Here is a 22,446-nt window from a genome sequence, read left to right as displayed (position 1 = left end):
TATACGGGGGGGGGGCCCTGCCTGGCGTCGGGGCGGAGGAGTATACGGGGGGGGGGGGGCCCTGCCTGGCGTCGGGGGCGAGTAGTATACGGGGGGGGGGGGGAGCCCTGCCTGGCGTCGGGGCGAGGAGTATACGGGGGGCCCTGCCTGGCGTCGGGGTCGACAGTATACGGGGTGGGGGCCCTGCCTGGCGTCGGGGCGAGCAGTATACGGGGGGGCCCTGCCTGGCGTCGGGGCGAGCAGTATACGGGGACAGAGGGACGTCAGTGGTGTGAACACGTCTGTAACAGGCTGGACACAAGGGGGGCCTCTGCGTCACCCACAGACCTGCCGTCCAGGCGTTCCGTCATACAAATGCGTTCTGGTCCGTGGTAACGGAATCCATAGCGCAATTCACTTTTTACCAGTAAACGAAGCGTAAATCGGCTCATCTCTAGAAGGACTAACCCCTGACTTACCTCATGTAACGGAGGACAACCATGCCCATCATTCGCTCAGGTTTATAGACATGGACAGACTTCAGCTGCTAGCTTTGTTTATCAAGTGCTCAAGCAGGTGAGGTGATGATGAGGATTATAGTCAATCAGGGGGTGGAGTAGTCACAGGGGAGCCGCACCATCTGACAACTTATCCCAATACATTATAAAGATATAGCTCCTGTTAACCCCTTCACCTCCAAAGTGGGATCCCCATAGAAGAAGAATCCACTTTCGTAACCAGACATCACTCACAGAGAGATCGCCGGGGATCAGGGTGTCAGAGCTGATTCCAGTGCTGGACTATACCATCAGTGATGGGGGTCAGGGTGTCGGAGCTGATTCCAGTGCTGGACTATACCATCAGTGATGGGGGTCAGGGTGTCGGAGCTGATTCCAGTGCTGGACTATACCATCAGTGATGGGGGTCAGGGTGTCGGAGCTGATTCCAGTGCTGGACTATACCATCAGTGATGGGGGTCAGGGTGTCAGAGCTGATTCCAGTGCTGGACTATACCATCAGTGATGGGGGTCAGGGTGTCAGAGCTGATTCCAGTGCTGGACTATACCATCAGTGATGGGGGTCAGGGTGTCGGAGCTGATTCCAGTGCTGGACTATACCATCAGTGATGGGGGTCAGGGTGTCGGAGCTGATTCCAGTGCTGGACTATACCATCAGTGATGGGGGTCAGGGTGTCGGAGCTGATTCCAGTGCTGGACTATACCATCAGTGATGGGGGTCAGGGTGTCAGAGCTGATTTCAGTGCTGGACTATACCATCAGTGATGGGGGTCAGGGTGTCAGAGCTGATTCCAGTGCTGGACTATGCCATCAGTGATGGGGTCGGGGTGTCATTGGGGGTCATTTACTCAAGACTTGAGTTTGACACTTTTTTTTTCTTGCGTCTGTGACTGAAATCTGCACTACCCCGGAGCTGACCTAGATTCCAGTTATAATTTGTCTGTTTTCTGGCCCCGCCTCTTCCGCTAAGCTCTGCCCTCTTTTTAAGGAAGGAGCGAGAGTGTCATAGAAAGTCAAAAAGCCGCAAATCTTTGTGCAAAAACAGAAAACTGGCGGCCACATTTTGTAAATGACCTCCCTTAGGTCTGGCTCGGCACCCCGGGCCTGGTGGCTGCTCGGCACCCCGGGCCTGGTGGCTGCTCGGCACCCCGGGCCTGGTGGCTGCTCGGGACCCCGGGCCTGGTGGCTGCTCGGGACCCCGGGCCTGGTGGCTGCTCGGCACCCCGGGCCTGGTGGCTGCTCGGCACCCCGGGCCTGGTGGCTGCTCGGCACCCCGGGCCTGGTGGCTGCTCGGCACCCCGGGCCTGGTGGCTGCTCGGCACCCCGGGCCTGGTGGCTGCTCGGCACCCCGGGCCTGGTGGCTGCTCGGCACCCCGGGCCTGGTGACGTCTCACTGGCAGTTTTGCATGTCACTTCATCATTTCAGCGACTGATGCTCGGCCTGGAGTTCCCCCTTTAACACATGTGACAAGATGTGAAAGCGGCCGGTGCTGAGGCCAGGAGGTGTCCTGCAGAGCGTCTCACCGAGCTGGGGGGGGGGGGGGCGTTCTTGAGGTTTTACATTATTAGAAAACAGGAAATATAAATTACAGCTCAGATTTCCGTTCTCCAGTAAACCCCGGTGTGACCCTGTGTAGAGTGCGGCAGGGGATGATTGCAGGGTGCAGGCCCGCCATGGCACGGAGTACTGAGACTAGACGGTCAGGACCACTAGGGGGAGGTAGCGGGACGTGCAGGTAAATGCAGGCGATGCCCTCACAAGGCGTTAGATGCATCAGCCTCCCTGAGCCCCTGTCTCTGTATGACAGGGCGACACAGGAAGAGGAAACTGCTTCTGACTCAGAATAAGAGATGGTTCACCAGCAAACAGAACATGTGACCCAGGATTGGCCCGATTAACTCTTTAATGTCCCAAGAAGCATCGTGTGCCCAGTGCATGCGTCTCCAGGCATGCTACATGTCCAGATCCTGCAGAACATGGGTGTAAGTCCCCTCGGCCCCTGAGGTGCATGCAGTAACAAGGTACAGCTATAGGCCCCGCATCCTGGGACGCACAGGTAGAAGGGTCCACCCTGAGCAGCCAGCATTTAACTCTTTATTCCTAGTTGAGGGGGGCAGTTACTCTGCTGATAGTGTCATATATGAACTTTCTGTTCGTTGAATGATAGGTGAAATTTCTGTTTTTGGTCACATGTCCTGTCCGGCAGACATGGAAGACAGAAGCCTGGAGCCGGCACTGCGAGATGTCTACCCGTCCTGCGGGCACCTGCATTGTTCATCCATGGAAACATCTGCAAAGAATGGACAAGGCTGCTCGGAGCTGATGGTCAGTCAGGCCGAAGGCCAGTACGTGCTGTGCCGCTGGACAGACGGCCTCTATTACCTGGGCAAAATTAAGAGGGTAAGTGTGGAAATACTGCCCACTGCCGAATCCATCCACAGCCACAGGTTCCTATGACAGTGTGTATTAGATTGTGAGCTCCTGAGGACAGGGATGACGGCAGTGATACTGTGTGCGGTAGGGAGGTTAGATTGTGAGCTCCTGAGGACAGGGATGACGGCAGTGATACACTGTGTGCGATACAGAGGTTAGATTGTGAGCTCCTGAGGACAGGGATGACGGCAGTGATACTGTGTGCGATACAGAGGTTAGATTGTGAGCTCCTGAGGACAGGGATGACGGCAGAGATACACTGTGTGCGGTAGGGAGGTTAGATTGTGAGCTCCTGAGGACAGGGATGACGGCAGTGATACTGTGTGCGGTAGGGAGGTTAGATTGTGAGCTCCTGAGGACAGGGATGACGGCAGTGATACTGTGTGTGATATAGAGGTTAGATTGTGAGCTCCTGAGGACAGGGATGAAGGCAGTGATACTGTGTGCGGTAGGGAGGTTAGATTGTGAGCTCCTGAGGACAGGGATGACGGCAGTGATACACTGTGTGCGGTAGGGAGGTTAGATTGTGAGCTCCTGAGGACAGGGATGACGGCAGTGATACACTGTGTGCGGTAGGGAGGTTAGATTGTGAGCTCCTGAGGACAGGGATGACGGCAGTGATGCACTGTGTGCGGTAGGGAGGTTAGATTGTGAGCTCCTGAGGACAGGGATGACGGCAGTGATACTGTGTGCGGTAGGGAGGTTAGATTGTGAGCTCCTGAGGACAGGGATGACGGCAGTGATACACTGTGTGCGGTAGGGAGGTTAGATTGTGAGCTCCTGAGGACAGGGATGACGGCAGTGATACACTGTGTGCGGTAGGGAGGTTAGATTGTGAGCTCCTGAGGACAGGGATGACGGCAGTGATACTGTGTGCGGTAGGGAGGTTAGATTGTGAGCTCCTGAGGACAGGGATGACGGCAGTGATACTGTGTGCGGTAGGGAGGTTAGATTGTGAGCTCCTGAGGACAGGGATGACGGCAGTGATACACTGTGTGCGGTAGGGAGGTTAGATTGTGAGCTCCTGAGCACAGGGATGACGGCAGTGATACACCGTGTGCGGTAGGGAGGTTAGATTGTGAGCTCCTGAGGACAGGGATGACGGCAGTGATACACTGTGTGCGATACGGAGGTTAGATTGTGAGCTCCTGAGGACAGGGATGACGGCAGTGATACTGTGTGCGGTAGGGAGGTTAGATTGTGAGCTCCTGAGGACAGGGATGACGGCAGTGATACTGTGTGCGGTAGGGAGGTTAGATTGTGAGCTCCTGAGGACAGGGATGACGGCAGTGATACACTGTGTGCGGTAGGGAGGTTAGATTGTGAGCTCCTGAGGACAGGGATGACGGCAGTGATACACTGTGTGCGGTAGGGAGGTTAGATTGTGAGCTCCTGAGGACAGGGATGACGGCAGTGATACACTGTGTGCGATACAGAGGTTAGATTGTGAGCTCCTGAGGACAGGGATGACGGCAGTGATACTGTGTGTGGTAGGGAGGTTAGATTGTGAGCTCCTGAGGACAGGGATGACTGCAGTGATACCGTGTGCGGTAGGGAGGTTAGATTGTGAGCTCCTGAGGACAGGGATGACGGCAGTGATACACTGTGTGCGGTAGGGAGGTTAGATTGTGAGCTCCTGAGGACAGGGATGACGGCAGTGATACACTGTGTGCGGTAGGGAGGTTAGATTGTGAGCTCCTGAGGACAGGGATGACGGCAGTGATACTGTGTGCGGTAGGGAGGTTAGATTGTGAGCTCCTGAGGACAGGGATGACGGCAGTGATACTGTGTGCGATACAGAGGTTAGATTGTGAGCTCCTGAGGACAGGGATGACGGCAGTGATACACTGTGTGCGGTAGGGAGGTTAGATTGTGAGCTCCTGAGGACAGGGATGACGGCAGTGATACTGTGTGTGTTACAGAGGTTAGATTGTGAGCTCCTGAGGACAGGGATGACGGCAGTGATACACTGTGTGCGGTAGGGAGGTTAGATTGTGAGCTCCTGAGGACAGGGATGACGGCAGTGATACACTGTGTGCGGTAGGGAGGTTAGATTGTGAGCTCCTGAGGACAGGGATGACGGCAGTGATACACTGTGTGTGGTACAGAGGTTAGATTGTGAGCTCCTGAGGACAGGGATGACGGCAGTGATACACTGTGTGCGATACAGAGGTTAGATTGTGAGCTCCTGAGGACAGGGATGACGGCAGTGATACTGTGTGTGGTAGGGAGGTTAGATTGTGAGCTCCTGAGGACAGGGATGACGGCAGTGATACACTGTGTGCGGTAGGGAGGTTAGATTGTGAGCTCCTGAGGACAGGGATGACTGCAGTGATACACCGTGTGCGGTAGGGAGGTTAGATTGTGAGCTCCTGAGGACAGGGATGACGGCAGTGATACACTGTGTGCGGTAGGGAGGTTAGATTGTGAGCTCCTGGGGACAGGGATGACTGCAGTGATACCGTGTGCGGTAGGGAGGTTAGATTGTGAGCTCCTGAGGACAGGGATGACGGCAGTGATACACTGTGTGCGATACAGAGGTTAGATTGTGAGCTCCTGAGGACAGGGATGACGGCAGTGATACTGTGTGTGGTAGGGAGGTTAGATTGTGAGCTCCTGAGGACAGGGATGACGGCAGTGATACACTGTGTGCGATACAGAGGTTAGATTGTGAGCTCCTGAGGACAGGGATGACGGCAGTGATACACTGTGTGCGATACAGAGGTTAGATTGTGAGCTCCTGAGGACAGGGATGACGGCAGTGATACCGTGTGCGGTAGGGAGGTTAGATTGTGAGCTCCTGAGGACAGGGATGATGGCAGTGATACATTGTGTGCGGTAGGGAGGTTAGATTGTGAGCTCCTGAGGACAGGGATGACGGCAGTGATACTGTGTGCGGTAGGGAGGTTAGATTGTGAGCTCCTGAGGACAGGGATGACGGCAGTGATACACTGTGTGCGGTAGGGAGGTTAGATTGTGAGCTCTTATTTTCAGGGATGACGGCAGTGATACACCGTGTGCGATACAGGGGTTAGATTGTGAGCTCCTGAGGACAGGGATGACGGCAGTGATACACTGTGTGCGGTAGGGAGGTTAGATTGTGAGCTCCTGAGGACAGGGATGACGGCAGTGATACACTGTGTGTGGTACAGAGGTTAGATTGTGAGCTCCTGAGGACAGGGATGACGGCAGTGATACACTGTGTGCGGTAGGGAGGTTAGATTGTGAGCTCCTGAGGACAGGGATGACGGCAGTGATACTGTGTGCGGTAGGGAGGTTAGATTGTGAGCTCCTGAGGACAGGGATGACGGCAGTGATACTGTGTGCGATAGGGAGGTTAGATTGTGAGCTCCTGAGGACAGGGATGACGGCAGTGATACCGTGTGCGATACAGAGGTTAGATTGTGAGCTCCTGAGGACAGGGATGACGGCAGTGATACACTGTGTGCGGTATAGAGGTTAGATTGTGAGCTCCTGAGGACAGGGATGACTGCAGTGATACACCGTGTGCGATACAGAGGTTAGATTGTGAGCTCCTGAGGACAGGGATGACTGCAGTGATACTGTGTGCGATACAGAGGTTAGATTGTGAGCTCCTGAGGACAGGGATGACTGCAGTGATACACCGTGTGCGATACAGAGGTTAGATTGTGAGCTCCTGAGGACAGGGATGACGGCAGTGATACACCGTGTGCGATACAGGGGTTAGATTGTGAGCTCCTGAGGACAGGGATGACTGCAGTGATACACCGTGTGCGATACAGGGGTTAGATTGTGAGCTCTTATTTTCAGGGATGACGGCAGAGATGCGCTGTGTGTTGCAGTGAAGTTAAGGCTGTAATCGACCAGCAGATGAGGCTGACGATTGTTGGGAAACTATTACACGCAGCGATCTCCTCCACAGTACAGGGAGCAGTGATCACTAATGTCATCGCTCATCCCCTCACAGAATCATTGTTTGCTGACACAATCTGCCGCATTGATTGCTTTTTTAGCTTGCTTAAAAACTTTCATCAGGTAAATGGCGTCACTTTTACACAGACAGATCAGCACTAATGAGCTTTCCTATCTGGCCGACCATCTGCACGTCTAACACAGCCCTTAGATTGTGAGCTCTTGGAGATGAAGCCGTCAGTGTAATGTAAATAGATGAGTGGAGACGGCGGCACACCTGAGGTTGGCTTACATGTCCGTAGTGCTGCTGATCCCTGTTCACACACACAAGTCATGCGCTGGGTATTAGTCTCCGCAGCATTGTATCATTCCCAGCCTGCCCTGTCCTTGGCATTTGGGGAAGATTTTCCGCATTTTCCTTTTTGTGCGCTCATCATCTAGCTCTCTGTCTGTAGGGGTTGTGGAATCAGCGGGTCGGAAATATTCCAGAACGTTATCATTTCTTGTCTTCTGCTTGTAGGTGAGTAGCACAAAGCAAAGCTGCCTCGTGACGTTTGAGGACAACTCCAAGTACTGGGTGCTGTGGAAGGACATTCAGCACGGTAAGTGCTAGAGCCAGCCGCCAGATGTGGGGTCAGTGCCGAAAACCTGCCCTGACTAGTCCCGATCACACAGCCAAGGATTTGCTTCAGTGTGCCAGTTTAGAAAACTCATCACAATCTAAGGCTACTTTCACACTAGCGTTATTCTTTTCCGGTATTGAAATCCGGTAAAGGGTCTCAATACCAGAAAAAAACACATCCATTTTGTCCTAATGCAATCTGCTCAGTGTGCATCAGGACGTCTCCCATGTACGGTATTTGACCAGACAAATTACCGCAGCTTTCTGCTGTATTTTTTCCGGCCAAAATCCCGGAACACTATCGCGCTTGCCTGCATTAATTTCCATAGAGCTGTATTAATGCTGGATCCGCTACCAAGTGTTTCGGAAATTGCCGCGTTGCCGGATCTGGTTTTCCAGTCTGCGCATGCGCCGGGGCATATGAGGAGCTATTTTGGCTTTTGTTCTTTAAAAAAAAATACCGGATCCGTTATTCCGGATGAGACTAACGGATCCGGAAAAAAACTATTTCCTTTTGCATATGGTTTGCCTAAACTGCGTGCCGGATCCGAACAATGCTTGTGTAAAAGTACCCTAAGCACCGCAGCAGCAAGAATGTCGTTTCTGTTCTGATAGTTTGCTACAATGTGTCAGTGTATGTAATATGCCTGGACACAAAGTACTGCCTTTGCTTTATACAATTGTAGCAAACCCTCAGCCATGACACATATTAAGGACAGATTTTCAGCTTCTCTGTGTGTATATATATATATATATATATAATGTGTATGTAATGTGTGTGTGTGTGTCGTTAAAATATATTGACAGTACCCCCATAACGGGACTCCTACAGCCCCCCGCCCCTTTAACAGTGACCTCCACAGTCGTCCATCTCCCTTAGGCCTCATGCACACGACAGTATTTTCTTGAGGCCTTCTGATTAAGGTATATTGGAAAGTTGCAGAACTTTTCATACAAGTACAAAACTCTGAAACTTTGAGTCAGAGCCTTTCAGGCCCCTGTCTTCTGTCAGTCTCAGGCCGCCATTCATTCACCACACAAGGCGGACTTTCTCTTACTCCGTCTCAAGTCCAAACTTGTCATAATGGTACATCATAAAGTGGCATTTTGTGTGTAGTGCTGCTGCACATGTTTGTGAATGAGCAGTCGCAGGAATTCAGTCAGAACCGACACAAGGGGGCTCATGTTCCTGTTTATACCATTCATATAGGCGCCTGTGTTATTTATCCTCCACAAGAACTTCCCAGTGATGCACCGAGCAGACACGGCCTGAATGGAGACACAGGGCAGTGCATGCAGGAACTGATAGCAGACCGCTCATTACCTGACCTAAAACCGGGCGTGGATGTGCGTCGTTAGTCATCCGTCACTGCTTCCGTGACGGTTTACCTAAATCCAGGAGGCACTCCGTTTTCCCAGCTGTGTGGCAGTATGGCATTAAAGGATGGTTGGCGGTGAATTCTGCAGTCTAGAAGAGCCTCTATATCGACACCCATCACCCAGCTTTCCCAGAACCAACTTAAAGGGAACCTGTCACCGGGATTTTGGGTATAGAGCTGAGGACATGGGCTGCTAGATGGCCGCTACCACATCCGCAATACCCAGTCCCTATAGCTCTGTGTGCTTTTATTGTGTAATAAAAACGATTTGATACATATGCAAATTAACCTGAAATGAGTCCTGTATGTGAGATGAGTCGGGGACAGGACTCATCTCAGGTGAATCAGCATATGTATCAAATCTGTTTTTTTACACAATAAAAGCACACAGAGCTATGGGGACTGGGTATTGCGGATGTGCTAGCGGCCATCTAGCAGCCCATGTCCTCAGCTCTATACACAAAATCCCGGTGACAGGTTCCCTTTAACAGAATTTTCAGAGACCTGACCGGGGAGAATCCCGTGTGAGGGGCTTCCTGTAGTATTTCGGCTGTCACATGGGCCTGGCAGGGTTTCCTCCTGTGGAGTTGGGTTCTTATCTCCGCAGCATATCATGTCTTGGCATCCTCCACACTTGTGGCCTCTTCAGGGGGCCGATGGTGGAGGCTGCGTCTGCATTACCAGAAATGACATCCTGTGTTTATAGAGGGGGAAAAGCTCCACAGTGGGAACTGTACCTCAGGGGCAGCTAGAATAACAGCACATTGCAAGGGGCAGGATAGCCATGTGAAGACGCAGACGTCTGTGCTTGATGTCGAGTCCATGGTGCCAATACTGGGGCCCCAGGGAGCCACATCAGATTATACAAGGAGACTTTGCTATTATGTGTATGAAAACACAGTAACCTGATTAGATTGCAAGCAGGGAGGACCAACACAGTCACAGTATCCTGACCACAAGACTATTATTTTGGGGGCCCTACTGCTGTCATGATCATTTTGGACATGGTGCAGTTCAATTGTTTTGCGTTTTAGGTGTGATTGCATGCAGTGCTTTTTGACAGCTTGGGGTGAACGGAGCGTTCCTAGGTGGCGGCAGGAATGACTGATAAGCCCGTTATCTATCTCGCCTCACTCTTGTAATGTATTACAATATTAGAGAGAGTCTGTGAAGGTTCTCATTTATCCAGGTCATGGTATATCTGTAAAGAATAAATCAAGGCAACTGGACGTCCTGTGGATTTCTTGAAAACGTTTCACTCGTTCTTCCAACGAGCTTTCTCAATTCTGAGTGACTGTACAAGAATTCTGGGAATAAATGTGTAACTGAATCCACATCTGGTAATTAGACCCAGCATGGGGTCAGAGGTGTTGATTCCATTATCCTAATTGGAGTCAGTAGGTGATAAGGTGACCTACAATGTGGCCAAATACGTAGCCAGAATCCTAGCGCCCTTGGTTGGAAACACACAACATCACATACAGAACTCTCAAGATTTCACCACCAAAATCCAGAACTTGGTATTGGGCAGAGAAGAAACAATGGTCTCCTATGATGTTACATCCCTCTTCACCTGCATACCCACTACAGAGGCCTCTTGGATGACTCCCAGTTTGTGATCTAGAGGACGGTGGGAATCAAACAGCAGGTACTGGTCTGTGTGTGTTGGTTTTCGATAGACCTCTATTCCCAGCTTCCTTCCCTCTTCCACTGTTATCAGACAGTCCAGAAACGCCAGTTTGTTGTTCTGCATATCTTCCCGCGTGACATTGATGTTATGATCCACAGAGTTGATGTGGTCGGTGAAAGCCTGTAATTCTTGTTTATGAATTTTAACCCAAGTGTCATCCACATATCTGAACCAATGACTCGGTGTAATTCCCTTGAAAGTGGTCAGGGCTATCCTTTCACTTCCTCCATATGCAGGTTCGCTACAATAGGCGAGACTGGCGACCCCATAGCACAGCCATGTTTTTGCTTGTAGAACTTGTCCTTATACTTGAAGTAGGTGGTACTCAGACAAAGGTCCAGTAAGGCACACACTTGGTCTGGGCTAAGTTCTGTTCTGCAGCCTAAGGTGTTGTCTAGAAGCAACTGCTGAGAAACTCAAAAGGATTTTTAATAAACCTCACATCCCTGTCTGCTTTAAACCCAGCAACACACTGAGGCAACAACTGGTTCACCCAAAGACCCAACGCCTAACCACAAGATGGACAGCATTGTGTGCGCAGTCCAGTGCAATGAGGAATGCTCAGAACTGTATATCGGCGAAACAAAACCACAACTACATCAGCGTATGGCCCAGCATAGAAGAGCCAAAACCTCTGGCCAAGATCCAGCCGTGCACTTACATCTAAGGCTACTTTCACACTTGCGGCAGTGTGATCCGGCGCTCCGTCGTCGGAACTGGCCGCCGGATCCGCCGATCTGCTGCTGACTGAAAGCATTTGTGAGACGGATCCGGATGCGGATCCGTCTCACAAATGCATTGCAAGGACGGATCCGTCTCTCCGCTTGTCATGCGGACCGACGGATCCGTCTTGTACATTTTTCCCGATCTGCGCATGCACATGCCGGAACGACGGATCCGGCATTCCGGTATTCTGAATGCCGGATCCGGCGCTAATACGTTCCTATGGGAAAAAATGCCGGATCCGGCGTTCAGGCATGTCTTCAGTTTTTTTTCGCCGGAGAGAAAACCGTAGCATGCTACGGTTTTCTCTTTTGCCTGATCAGTCGAAACGACTGAACTGAAGACATCCTGATGCAAACTGAACGGATTACTCTCCATTCAGAATGTATGGGGATAATCCTGATCAGTTCTTTTCCGGTATAGAGCCCCTGTGACGGAACTCAGCGCCGGAAAAGAAAAACGCTAGTGTGAAAGTAGCCTTAAAGGAACAGGTCACACCTTTGAAGACAGTCAAGTACGTGTTTTGGATAAGGAGGCCGATTGGTACAAACGAGGCGTGAAGGAGGCCATCTACATAAAAATGGAGAAGCCAAGCTTGAATAGAGGCGGGGGGGTTAGACCTCTATTGTCTGCCACATACAATGCTGTCCTGACACCTTTTTCTGGGAAGTCTTTATCACCTACTGACTCCAATTAGGATAATGGAATCAACACCTTTGACCCCATGCTGGGTCTAATAACCAGATGTGGATTCAGTTACATATTTATTCCCAGAATTCTTGTACAGTCACTCAGAATTGAGAAAGCTCGTTGGAAGAACGAGTGAAACGTTTTCAAGAAATCTACAGGACGTCCAGTTGCCTTGATTTATTCTTTACAGAAATATTAGAGAGGGAACTTATCATCCAATATTTCCTTTCTTCCTTCGTTACAGCCGGGGTGCCCGGAGAGGAGCCGAAGTGTAATATCTGCATGGCAAAGACCAAAGCCCCGCTGAATGAGATCCTCATATGTGGCAAGTGTGGACTTGGTAGGTGCAACAGTGAGAGCAATGACACCGTAATCCGCTTCTAGAATGAAGTCACTAATTATGGCACAAGTTATTTATTTGCACAAAAATTTGGGAAATTTCTGGGGCTTAGTGAGAGAAGCATAGCCTCCCGCAGTCCAACAACTTTACTATAGAGTATTCTGTAAACTGGCGTAAAATATAGCACCAATCCTATCTGGCATAGATTGGCGTTTCTGGGCATGGGCAGGCAGAAGATGCCCCTCATATATTATGTAGGCTTCTAAACTGAAAATCAAATATCATAATTATTGACAAAATAAATTATAATATAAATCTGTGCAGGGTCAAGGCGACCTCAACCAGAGCAGGACACGATGGCCTCAATCCAAACTGCTCCAACAATTAATCCAAACTATATAAAGTGCAAGTGCATTTCAAAGCAGTCCTCAAAATTACAAAGACGGGATCCATTACCCATAATGTGCCTCTGGGATGGCGCCAACCACAACGCGTGTTTCGGCGAACCTTTGTGTCCTGCTCTGGTTGATGTCGCCTTGTCCTTGCACTTGATTTATTATAATTTATTTTGTTAATAAATATATTTGATTTCATGCGGTCTGGTATTTCTGGTGTAGGCATTTGTCATTTATTCTTATACCATATACATGTGCAGGATAATGACGCACCGACACTCGGGGTACAGGATAATGACACGCCGACACTCGGGGTACAGGATAATGACGCTGACACTCGGGGTACAGGATAATGACACTGACACTCGGGGTACAGGATAATGACGCTGACACTCGGGGTACAGGATGATGACGCTGACACTCGGGGCACAGGATAATGACGCACCGACACTCGGGGTACAGGATAATGACGCACCGACACTTGGGGTACAGGATAATGACACGCCGACACTCGGGGTACAGGATAATGACGCGCTGACACTCGGGGTACAGGATAACGACGCCGACACTCGGGGTACAGGATAATGACGCCGACACTCGGGGTACAGGATAATGACGCTGACACTCGGGGTACAGGATATTGACACTGACACTCGGGGTACAGGATAATGACGCTGACACTCGGGGTACAGGATAACGACGCTGACACTCGGGGTACAGGATAACGACGCTGACACTCGGGGTACAGGATAACGACGCTGACACTCGGGGTACAGGATAACGACGCTGACACTCGGGGTACAGGATAACGACGCTGACACTCGGGGTACAGGATAACGACGCCGACACTCGGGGTACAGGATAACGACGCCGACACTCGGGGTACAGGATAACGACGCCGACACTCGGGGTACAGGATAACGACGCCGACACTCGGGGTACAGGACAATGACGCCGACACTCGGGGTACAGGACAATGACGCCGACACTCGGGGTACAGGACAATGACGCCGACACTCGGGGTACAGGACAATGACGCTGACACTCGGGGTACAGGATGATGACGCTGACACTCGGGGTACAGGATAATGACGCTGACACTCGGGGTACAGGATACTGACACTCGGGGTACAGGATAATGACACTGACACTCGGGGTACAGGATGATGACGCTGACACTCGGGGTACAGGATAATGACACTCGGGGTACAGGATAATGACGCCGACACTCGGGGTACAGGATAATGACGCCGACACTCGGGGTACAGGATAATGACGCCGACACTCGGGGTACAGGATAATGACGCTGACACTCGGGGTACAGGATAATGACACTGACACTCGGGGTACAGGATAATGACGCTGACACTCGGGGTACAGGATAATGACGCTGACACTCGGGGTACAGGATAATGACACTCAGGGTACAGGATAATGACGCGGACACTCGGGGTACAGGATAATGACGCGGACACTCGGGGTACAGGATAATGACGCGCTGACACTCGGGGTACAGGGTAATGACGCTGACACTCGGGGTACAGGATAATGACACTCGGGGTACAGGATAATGACGCGGACACTCGGGGTACAGGATAATGACGCCGACACTCGGGGTACAGGATAATGACGCTGACACTCGGGGTACAGGATAATGACGCTGACACTCGGGGTACAGGATAATGACGCTGACACTCGGGGTACAGGATAATGACGCTGACACTCGGGGTACAGGATAATGACACTCAGGGTACAGGATAATGACGCGGACACTCGGGGTACAGGATAATGACGCGGACACTCGGGGTACAGGATAATGACGCGCTGACACTCGGGGTACAGGGTAATGACGCTGACACTCGGGGTACAGGATAATGACACTCGGGGTACAGGATAATGACGCTGACACTCGGGGTACAGGATGATGACGCTGACACTCGGGGTACAGGATAATGACGCGCTGACACTCGGGGTACAGGATAATGACGCGCTGACACTCTGGGTACAGGATAATGACGCTGACACTCGGGGTACAGGGTAATGACGCTGACACTCGGGGTACAGGGTAATGACGCTGACACTCGGGGTACAGGGTAATGACGCTGACACTCGGGGTACAGGGTAATGACGCTGACACTCGGGGTACAGGGTAATGACGCGCTGACAGTAGGAACAGCAGTCTTCTGATGGGTGTATTCAGACAGTGCATTTGGTAAAGCCGCACAGGTTCTTTCTGTGTTTAATTGTAATTGCATTTAAAATGTGTTGTAAACGTAGGTGTTTGTCTGAAGTGGTTTGAACTGCACCCATCTTCACCGTCTGAATCCACCCTTAGGGTCCATTCACACGTCCGCAAAATGGATCCGCATCCGTTCTGCAATTTTGCGGAACGGGTGCAGACTCATTCATTTTCAATGGGGCCAGAATGTGCTGTCCGCATCCACATTTGCTGATCCGCACTTCCGCATCCGTGCTTCCGTTTCCGCAAAAAAATAGAACATGTCCTATTCTTGTCCGCAAATGGACAAGAACAGGCATATTCTATTAGTGTCGGCAATGTGCGGTCCGCAAAATGCGAAACAAACATTGCCGCTTTCCGTGTTTTGCGGATCCGTGGCTCCGTGTATCCGCAAAACAGGTTGCGGACGTCTGAATCCACCCTTAGAGACGCCTGTGATCCTTCTTGACGTTATGCCCGTGTGTGACTTGTGCGGGGTCCACAGTTGCCCGTTCCGTCGCACCTCTTCTCCCTGATTAACGTTAGCGGTGAGTGACTTTGCTGAGACCCCCGGAGCGCCTGCGTGCTGCAGTGTGGGAGACGGCACAGAACATCTCGGTGTGCGCTGCCATTTGTGGGGACCTCCTCCACAACCCTAAATCTTCATGAAAGATCCATTCCCCTCCAGACTTCAGAGAGTTACCCCTGACGTGACCAGGGAAGTGAATGAGGTGTAAATCTCCGAAGTGCTCGCTGAATATTTGACAGCGGCCCCGGAGATGGTGAAGGCCAGTGTCATTACCAGGAACATCCAGTTGTGACGTCACTTCTGGGAAATATGAAAATTACAGTTTGGGGAATGTGGATCCGTGCGCTGGGCAGAATGGATCCTTAATTGTTACCTTATGTGTCCTGTCTGCGGGGATGCATCTGTGGCGGCAGAAGAAAGGTTGTCAGATTGTGGCCCCAGGTGTTCACAGTAGTCATAGGCGTAGTGCACTATAATCGCAGTGGGGTGCAGCTGGATTTCTGTGTCAGGAACATATGGTCTGTTACAGTGTGCCAGCGGATAGACCGTCGCAGCAGAACGCTATCCTGTCCTTTTGTACCATGTATCGTAAATAACTATAATGTATTGATGATGAGTATCTTGAATAGTCATTGATTGCAGAACTTTTCATCATACAGTGGTGGTCTTTATGTGCCGGAGGACTGACACGCTTAGGGCTCATGCACAATCCTCTCCTCCATAATGCGGACAAGTATAGGGCCACGGAGTGGACATACGGACAACACATGGGGTGCTGTCCACATCTTTTCCAGACGCATTGAAGTGAATGGGACAGAAAATAAGTTTGCGTGCATGAGCTCTAACGTATAGCATGACCTGGAACTATGGATGTCACGTGTGTAGCCGACAGTCGCTCTGGTTTGGTCAGTGTTCACTGCATCTCCTGCCCCTTTGCTGTTTTTAGGATATCATCAGAAGTGTCACATTCCGGCGGTGGAGAGCGGAGAAAACGGCATTCTGGAGCCCTGGTTCTGCAGACGCTGTATCTTTGTCCTGGCTGTCAGGGTAGGAGCACACAATTGTCCCCAGCCGACCGGCCACATTCAGATGACATAGCCACCACTTCCCATACCTGCATAACTAGGGAGAGTGCCTTCCACAGCGTGTGAAGAGACCCTGACCATAATGGCTGTCATCCAGCATCCCAAAGCTCACGAGGGTAATTGTGTCCGCACTTATAAAGACTGCGTAATTGGGCAGAACTCTAGGAAAGCTGGGTGACATCCCTTTTGGGAGCTCTAATGGCTGCCGTATTGGTTATCCCCCAGCTTTTTTATGTTCCCAGTGACACAGATATAGAGGATATAATATTTGCTGCTGGATGACAGCCCTTATGGGGAATACTAATGGCCGCCTTAGTGGTCATTATCCAGCTGTTTCTGAAGATGACATACCTTAATGGGATTGTTAACAACTAGATAAAAAGATGATGGCGGGATGAAGTTTGTAAAGACATTTTAGAAATAATAAAACTAAAAAGGAATAATCAGCTTTGTCATTCATGCCTTACTCTTTAGTAAAGATGTTTGAGGTATGAATCCAGCGGCCCTAGACCTCCTCCAGCACGTCGTCTCCATGATATATTAATCATCAGCAATGGCTCTGACCACAGTCCTGAGGCAACGTTATCATCATGGCTCAAATATGTGGCGGTCAAGACCCGTTATTGGCAGGAAGGTGATGGTCTGGCTGCGCCAGCTGCTGCATGTCGTCGGTTGTCTGCCAGGCGCTGTCTCAGATAAATAGGATCATAAAGTGATTCACAGGGGCACACTGTCCTCCACCAGGGCCGCTGGAAAAAGAGGATTTGGCCGCTGTGAGGTCACTGAGCAAATCGCCTTCCATTCCACTCATTCCTGATCTGGGAAGCCTTGGCATGCTGTCATCAATGTAATAGCAGCGCCAGGGGCGTGTGTGCTGCAAACGACGCAACCCCATTAATTTACACGGCTTCAGTCAATATCCAAGTGACTGGCAAGACCTGATCCAGCCAACAACGGCTGACTGACCAGGCAGACGCAGGACCAAGAGAGACCACTAGGAAGCAGCATGGGGCATGCAGGCTGGTAGGAAGATATTGCACATTGGGGTGGGGCGCCCTTTAATGGTGTCAGACTTCGAGGCTAACACATTGCATCAAACTATTAGGACAGGAGAAAATGTGTGCTGCTGTTGTGGTTAGCTTACAGAGAATTATTTACAAAGAGACATTGTAACAAACCCTCAGCTGAAGAAAACTTTCACTAGTATGTCACTTTTTTGCGTCGGGCTCTAAAAAAAAAAAAAAAAAAAAAAAAGAACCTCATGTCTCGCTCCCATCCATGATACCAGCGCCATTTGTCACTATGGAAATGCCAAATGATTGTGCCACCATTCAGAAACTGGTCCCAGCTTGAGTTGGAGGCCTGCACGGGTGCTGCTGTATGTGTACGCCATGTTGTAGCTCACATAGGGGGCATTTACAAAGACTGGGTTTATGTCGGTCTTTGTTTCCCCCCTGCGCTGAAAGAGATTGCACCTAATATATGATGAGAATCAGGCCTGGCAGTGCATGCACCTGGAGTAAAAACTACACCAGGTCCTGACTGCTAGCCTCTTGACTGCTAGCCTCTTGACTGCTAGCCTCTTGACTGCTAGCCTCTTGACTGCTAGCCTCTTGACTGCTAGCCTCTTGACTGCTAGCCTCCTGACTGAGAGGTCCTGACTGCTAGCCCCCTGACTGAGAGGTCCTGACTGCTAGCCTCCTGACTGAGAGGTCCTGACTGCTAGCCCCCTGACTGAGAGGTCCTGACTGCTAGCCCCCTGACTGAGAGGTCCTGACTGCTAGCCCCCTGACTGAGAGGTCCTGACTGCTAGCCCCCTGACTGAGAGGTCCTGACTGCTAGCCCCCTGACTGAGAGGTCCTGACTGCTAGCCCCCTGACTGAGAGGTCCTGACTGCTAGCCCCCTGACTGAGAGGTCCTGACTGCTAGCCCCCTGACTGAGAGGTCCTGACTGCTAGCCCCCTGACTGAGAGGTCCTGACTGCTAGCCCCCTGACTGAGAGGTCCTGACTGCTAGCCCCCTGACTGAGAGGTCCTGACTGCTAGCCCCCTGACTGACAGGTCCTGACTGCTAGCCCCCTGACTGACAGGTCCTGACTGCTAGCCCCCTGACTGAGAGGTCCTGACTGCTAGCCCCCTGACTGAGAGGTCCTGACTGCTAGCCCCCTGACTGACAGGTCCTGACTGCTAGCCCCCTGACTGACAGGTCCTGACTGCTAGCCCCCTGACTGACAGGTCCTGACTGCTAGCCCCCTGACTGACAGGTCCTGACTGCTAGCCCCCTGACTGACAGGTCCTGACTGCTAGCCCCCTGACTGACTGCTAGCCCCCTGACTGCTAGCCCCCTGACTGACTGACAGGTCCTGACTGCTAGCCCCACTGACTGACTGACAGGTCCTGACTGCTAGCCCCACTGACTGACTGACAGGTCCTGACTGCTAGCCCCACTGACTGACTGACAGGTCCTGACTGCTAGCCCCACTGACTGACAGGTCCTGACTGCTAGCCCCCTGACTGACAGGTCCTGACTGCTAGCCCCCTGACTGACAGGTCCTGACTGCTAGCCCCCTGACTGACTGCTAGCCCCCTGACTGCTAGCCCCCTGACTGACTGACAGGTCCTGACTGCTAGCCCCCTGACTGACTGACAGGTCCTGACTGCTAGCCCCACTGACTGACTGACAGGTCCTGACTGCTAGCCCCACTGACTGACTGACAGGTCCTGACTGCTAGCCCCACTGACTGACTGACAGGTCCTGACTGCTAGCCCCACTGACTGACTGACAGGTCCTGACTGCTAGCCCCACTGACTGACTGACAGGTCCTGACTGCTAGCCCCACTGACTGACTGACAGGTCCTGACTGCTAGCCCCACTGACTGACTGACAGGTCCTGACTGCTAGCCCCACTGACTGACTGACAGGTCCTGACTGCTAGCCCCACTGACTGACAGGTCCTGACTGCTAGCCCCACTGACTGACAGGTCCTGACTGCTAGCCCCACTGACTGACAGGTCCTGACTGCTAGCCCCACTGACTGACAGGTCCTGACTGCTAGCCCCACTGACTGACAGGTCCTGACTGCTAGCCCCACTGACTGACAGGTCCTGACTGCTAGCCCCACTGACTGACAGGTCCTGACTGCTAGCCCCACTGACTGACAGGTCCTGACTGCTAGCCCCACTGACTGACAGGTCCTGACTGCTAGCCCCACTGACTGACAGGTCCTGACTGCTAGCCCCACTGACTGACAGGTCCTGACTGCTAGCCCCACTGACTGACAGGTCCTGACTGCTAGCCCCACTGACTGACAGGTCCTGACTGCTAGCCCCACTGACTGACAGGTCCTGACTGCTAGCCCCACTGACTGACAGGTCCTGACTGCTAGCCCCACTGACTGACAGGTCCTGACTGCTAGCCCCACTGACTGACAGGTCCTGACTGCTAGCCCCCTGACTGCTAGCCCCACTGACTGACAGGTTTAGTTTTTGCACCTCTTTATGCCTGTTCCGGTTTTGGTGCTGACCTCAGAAGTGAATCGTTGCTAATATTAAACTTTTTCTGTTTTGCAGAAAGGAGGCGCATTGAAGAAAGGTCCTATTGCAAAGACCCTGCAGGCGGTGAAGATGTTCCTGACCTACTGTCCTGAGGATCTGGACTGGGACTCTGCGCACAGAACCAACCAGCAGCAGTGTTACTGTTACTGTGGGGGCCCCGGAGAGTAAGGGAAAGGGCCACGTCCTGCTCACTCCTTCTAGAACTACTGTTATAACCACATCCCGTCCCCTGAAGTCACAGTGCTGCCCATGGTTCTAGTAAAGCTTACCATGGCTTCTGAATGGCAAACGGGCCTAGCCCTGTCTGGCAGTATGGCGGATTTGTCACTCAGGAGTGCGGGAAAGCTGGATTATCATCAGAAAAATCCCAATGCCATAATGTGACATGTGCCTGGCATAGGAGCGTGTGTGAGCCGGGTACACTGACATCTGTCTCTGGTCTTCTTGTCGCAGGTGGTACCTGAAGATGATCCAGTGTTACCGGTGTCGGCAGTGGTTCCACGAGGCTTGTATCCAGTGCCTGAATGAGGCCATGTTGTTTGGAGACAGGTAGAGTCAGCCATCTTTGTCTCCCTCCCCCAGTTCTCCTGCGGTTATTTCGGGAGGCTCTCGGCTGTGAACGCTGGGCTCTGCCCGGCAGCTTACCACCTGCGCTAGTTGTGAGGAAATGAGCTGCCCTCGTTCTGGGTGGTCAGGGACATGGCATGAGGGGCATTTCCAGCGGGTGTATATATATGTATTTATAGTTCTACCACAATCTAGCGCAGAGTTGTAAGTGACGTCAGAACAGGCAATGGCACCGATCGGCTCCCGTCTTGCAGCACTGTGAGGGGCCCCGTCTCCTTTCTGCGTGGATATGTAGGGAATGGATTCTGTACGTTCTTACACATTCCTGAGACAGGGCCTCTCACAGCACATGGGGCCCGCCCTGTGCTACCAGCTAAGGCTTTCCCTGTATTAACCCTTTCAGAAACATGGCCGCCCCCAGGCTCGCTGTACTACATACAGGGTATGGATAAGAAACTAAGCAGCATGCGTCCATTATAAATACTGCGGGGTGCAAGGTAAATGGGGGCGCCCCACACTAGCTGTAGAGGGGGACCCGCAGACCTCCCAGCAGCAGGGACTGGCAATCGCTAGATGGCATATATGCATTCCATACTGCATAATTAACCCTTCGTTTCCTGGCAGGTTTTTCATATTTTTTTGCTCGGTCTGCAACCATGGGGTGGAGTTCATCAAGCGGCTCCCGCTGCGATGGTAAGAGTTCAGTGCGCCAGAATCCTGTCACAAATTACACCAGAAAAGTGGCCTTCGTGGCGCGTGCCAAATTAATTAGATGTTTGAGGTTTACAGAAAAGCCTAGCGCCAAACACATTGGGGGTCATTTACTAAGACTGGCTTCTTACGCTGGCGAGAGAGCGCCAAATTTATGATGAGGCCCAGGTCTTGTCATGGATTAGTTGCACAGCTGGCTGTCCGTGCCATGGATTAGAAACTACTCCAGCCCCTGACTGACAGTATCTGACTCGTGGCCCCTGACTGACAGTATCTGACTCGTGGCCCCTGTCTGCCTCTCCCTGACTGACAGTATCTGACTCGTGGCCCCTGTCTGCCTCTCCCTGACTGACAGTATCTGACTCGTGGCCACTGACTGACAGTATCTGACTCGTGGCCCCTGTCTGCCTCTCCCTGACTGACAGTCCCTGACTCGTGGCCCCTGTCTGCCACTCCCTGACTGACAGTCCCTGACTCGTGGCCCCTGTCTGCCACTCCCTGACTGACAGTCCCTGACTCGTGGCCCCTGTCTGCCACTCCCTGACTGACAGTATCTGACTCGTGGCCCCTGTCTGCCACTCCCTGACTGACAGTCCCTGACTCGTGGCCCCTGTCTGCCACTCCCTGACTGACAGTCCCTGACTCGTGGCCCCTGTCTGCCACTCCCTGACTCGTGGCCCCTGTCTGCCACTCCCTGACTCGTGGCCCCTGTCTGCCACTCCCTGACTCGTGGCCCCTGTCTGCCACTCCCTGACTCGTGGCCCCTGTCTGCCACTCCCTGACTCGTGGCCCCTGTCTGCCACTCCCTGACTCGTGGCCCCTGTCTGCCACTCCCTGACTCGTGGCCCCTGTCTGCCACTCCCTGACTCGTGGCCCCTGTCTGCCACTCCCTGACTCGTGGCCCCTGTCTGCCACTCCCTGACTCGTGGCCCCTGTCTGCCACTCCCTGACTCGTGGCCCCTGTCTGCCACTCCCTGACTCGTGGCCCCTGTCTGCCACTCCCTGACTCGTGGCCCCTGTCTGCCACTCCCTGACTCGTGGCCCCTGTCTGCCACTCCCTGACTCGTGGCCCCTGTCTGCCACTCCCTGACTCGTGGCCCCTGTCTGCCACTCCCTGA

The 22,446-nt window shown here is 52.3% G+C and overlaps 1 protein-coding gene across 5 annotated transcripts in view; it reads left to right on the top strand.

Annotated features, from left to right (window-relative positions):
* The first annotated feature begins 2,098 nt into the window (after positions 1-2,098).
* The window catches only part of LOC122946042 (PHD finger protein 19-like), a 37,591-nt gene continuing 17,243 nt past the window's right edge, over positions 2,099-22,446 (top strand). For 2 of the 5 annotated variants that reach the window (XR_006391205.1, XM_044305337.1), the window contains exons 1-9: positions 2,121-2,233; positions 2,306-2,519; positions 2,705-2,898; positions 7,346-7,427; positions 12,174-12,269; positions 16,358-16,458; positions 20,066-20,214; positions 20,504-20,599; positions 21,242-21,310. Coding sequence is in view for 4 of the 5 variants with exons in the window: in XM_044305337.1 (XP_044161272.1) it covers positions 2,707-2,898; positions 7,346-7,427; positions 12,174-12,269; positions 16,358-16,458; positions 20,066-20,214; positions 20,504-20,599; positions 21,242-21,310 (785 nt within the window). In the remaining variant the exon portion in view is untranslated. Of the gene's footprint in view, positions 2,234-2,305; positions 2,555-2,704; positions 2,899-7,345; positions 7,428-12,173; positions 12,270-16,357; positions 16,459-20,065; positions 20,215-20,503; positions 20,600-21,241; positions 21,311-22,446 lie in introns of all 5 variants that reach the window. The other 3 variants (XM_044305341.1, XM_044305339.1, XM_044305338.1) reach the window with 3 other exon arrangements.

The sequence above is a fragment of the Bufo gargarizans genome, chromosome 9 (assembly GCF_014858855.1).
Source record: "Bufo gargarizans isolate SCDJY-AF-19 chromosome 9, ASM1485885v1, whole genome shotgun sequence".
In the NCBI taxonomy this organism is placed as follows: Eukaryota; Metazoa; Chordata; class Amphibia; order Anura; family Bufonidae; genus Bufo; species Bufo gargarizans.
Note: the sequence above shows the minus strand (reverse complement) of the source record. Positions and strands in the feature narration are given on the sequence as shown.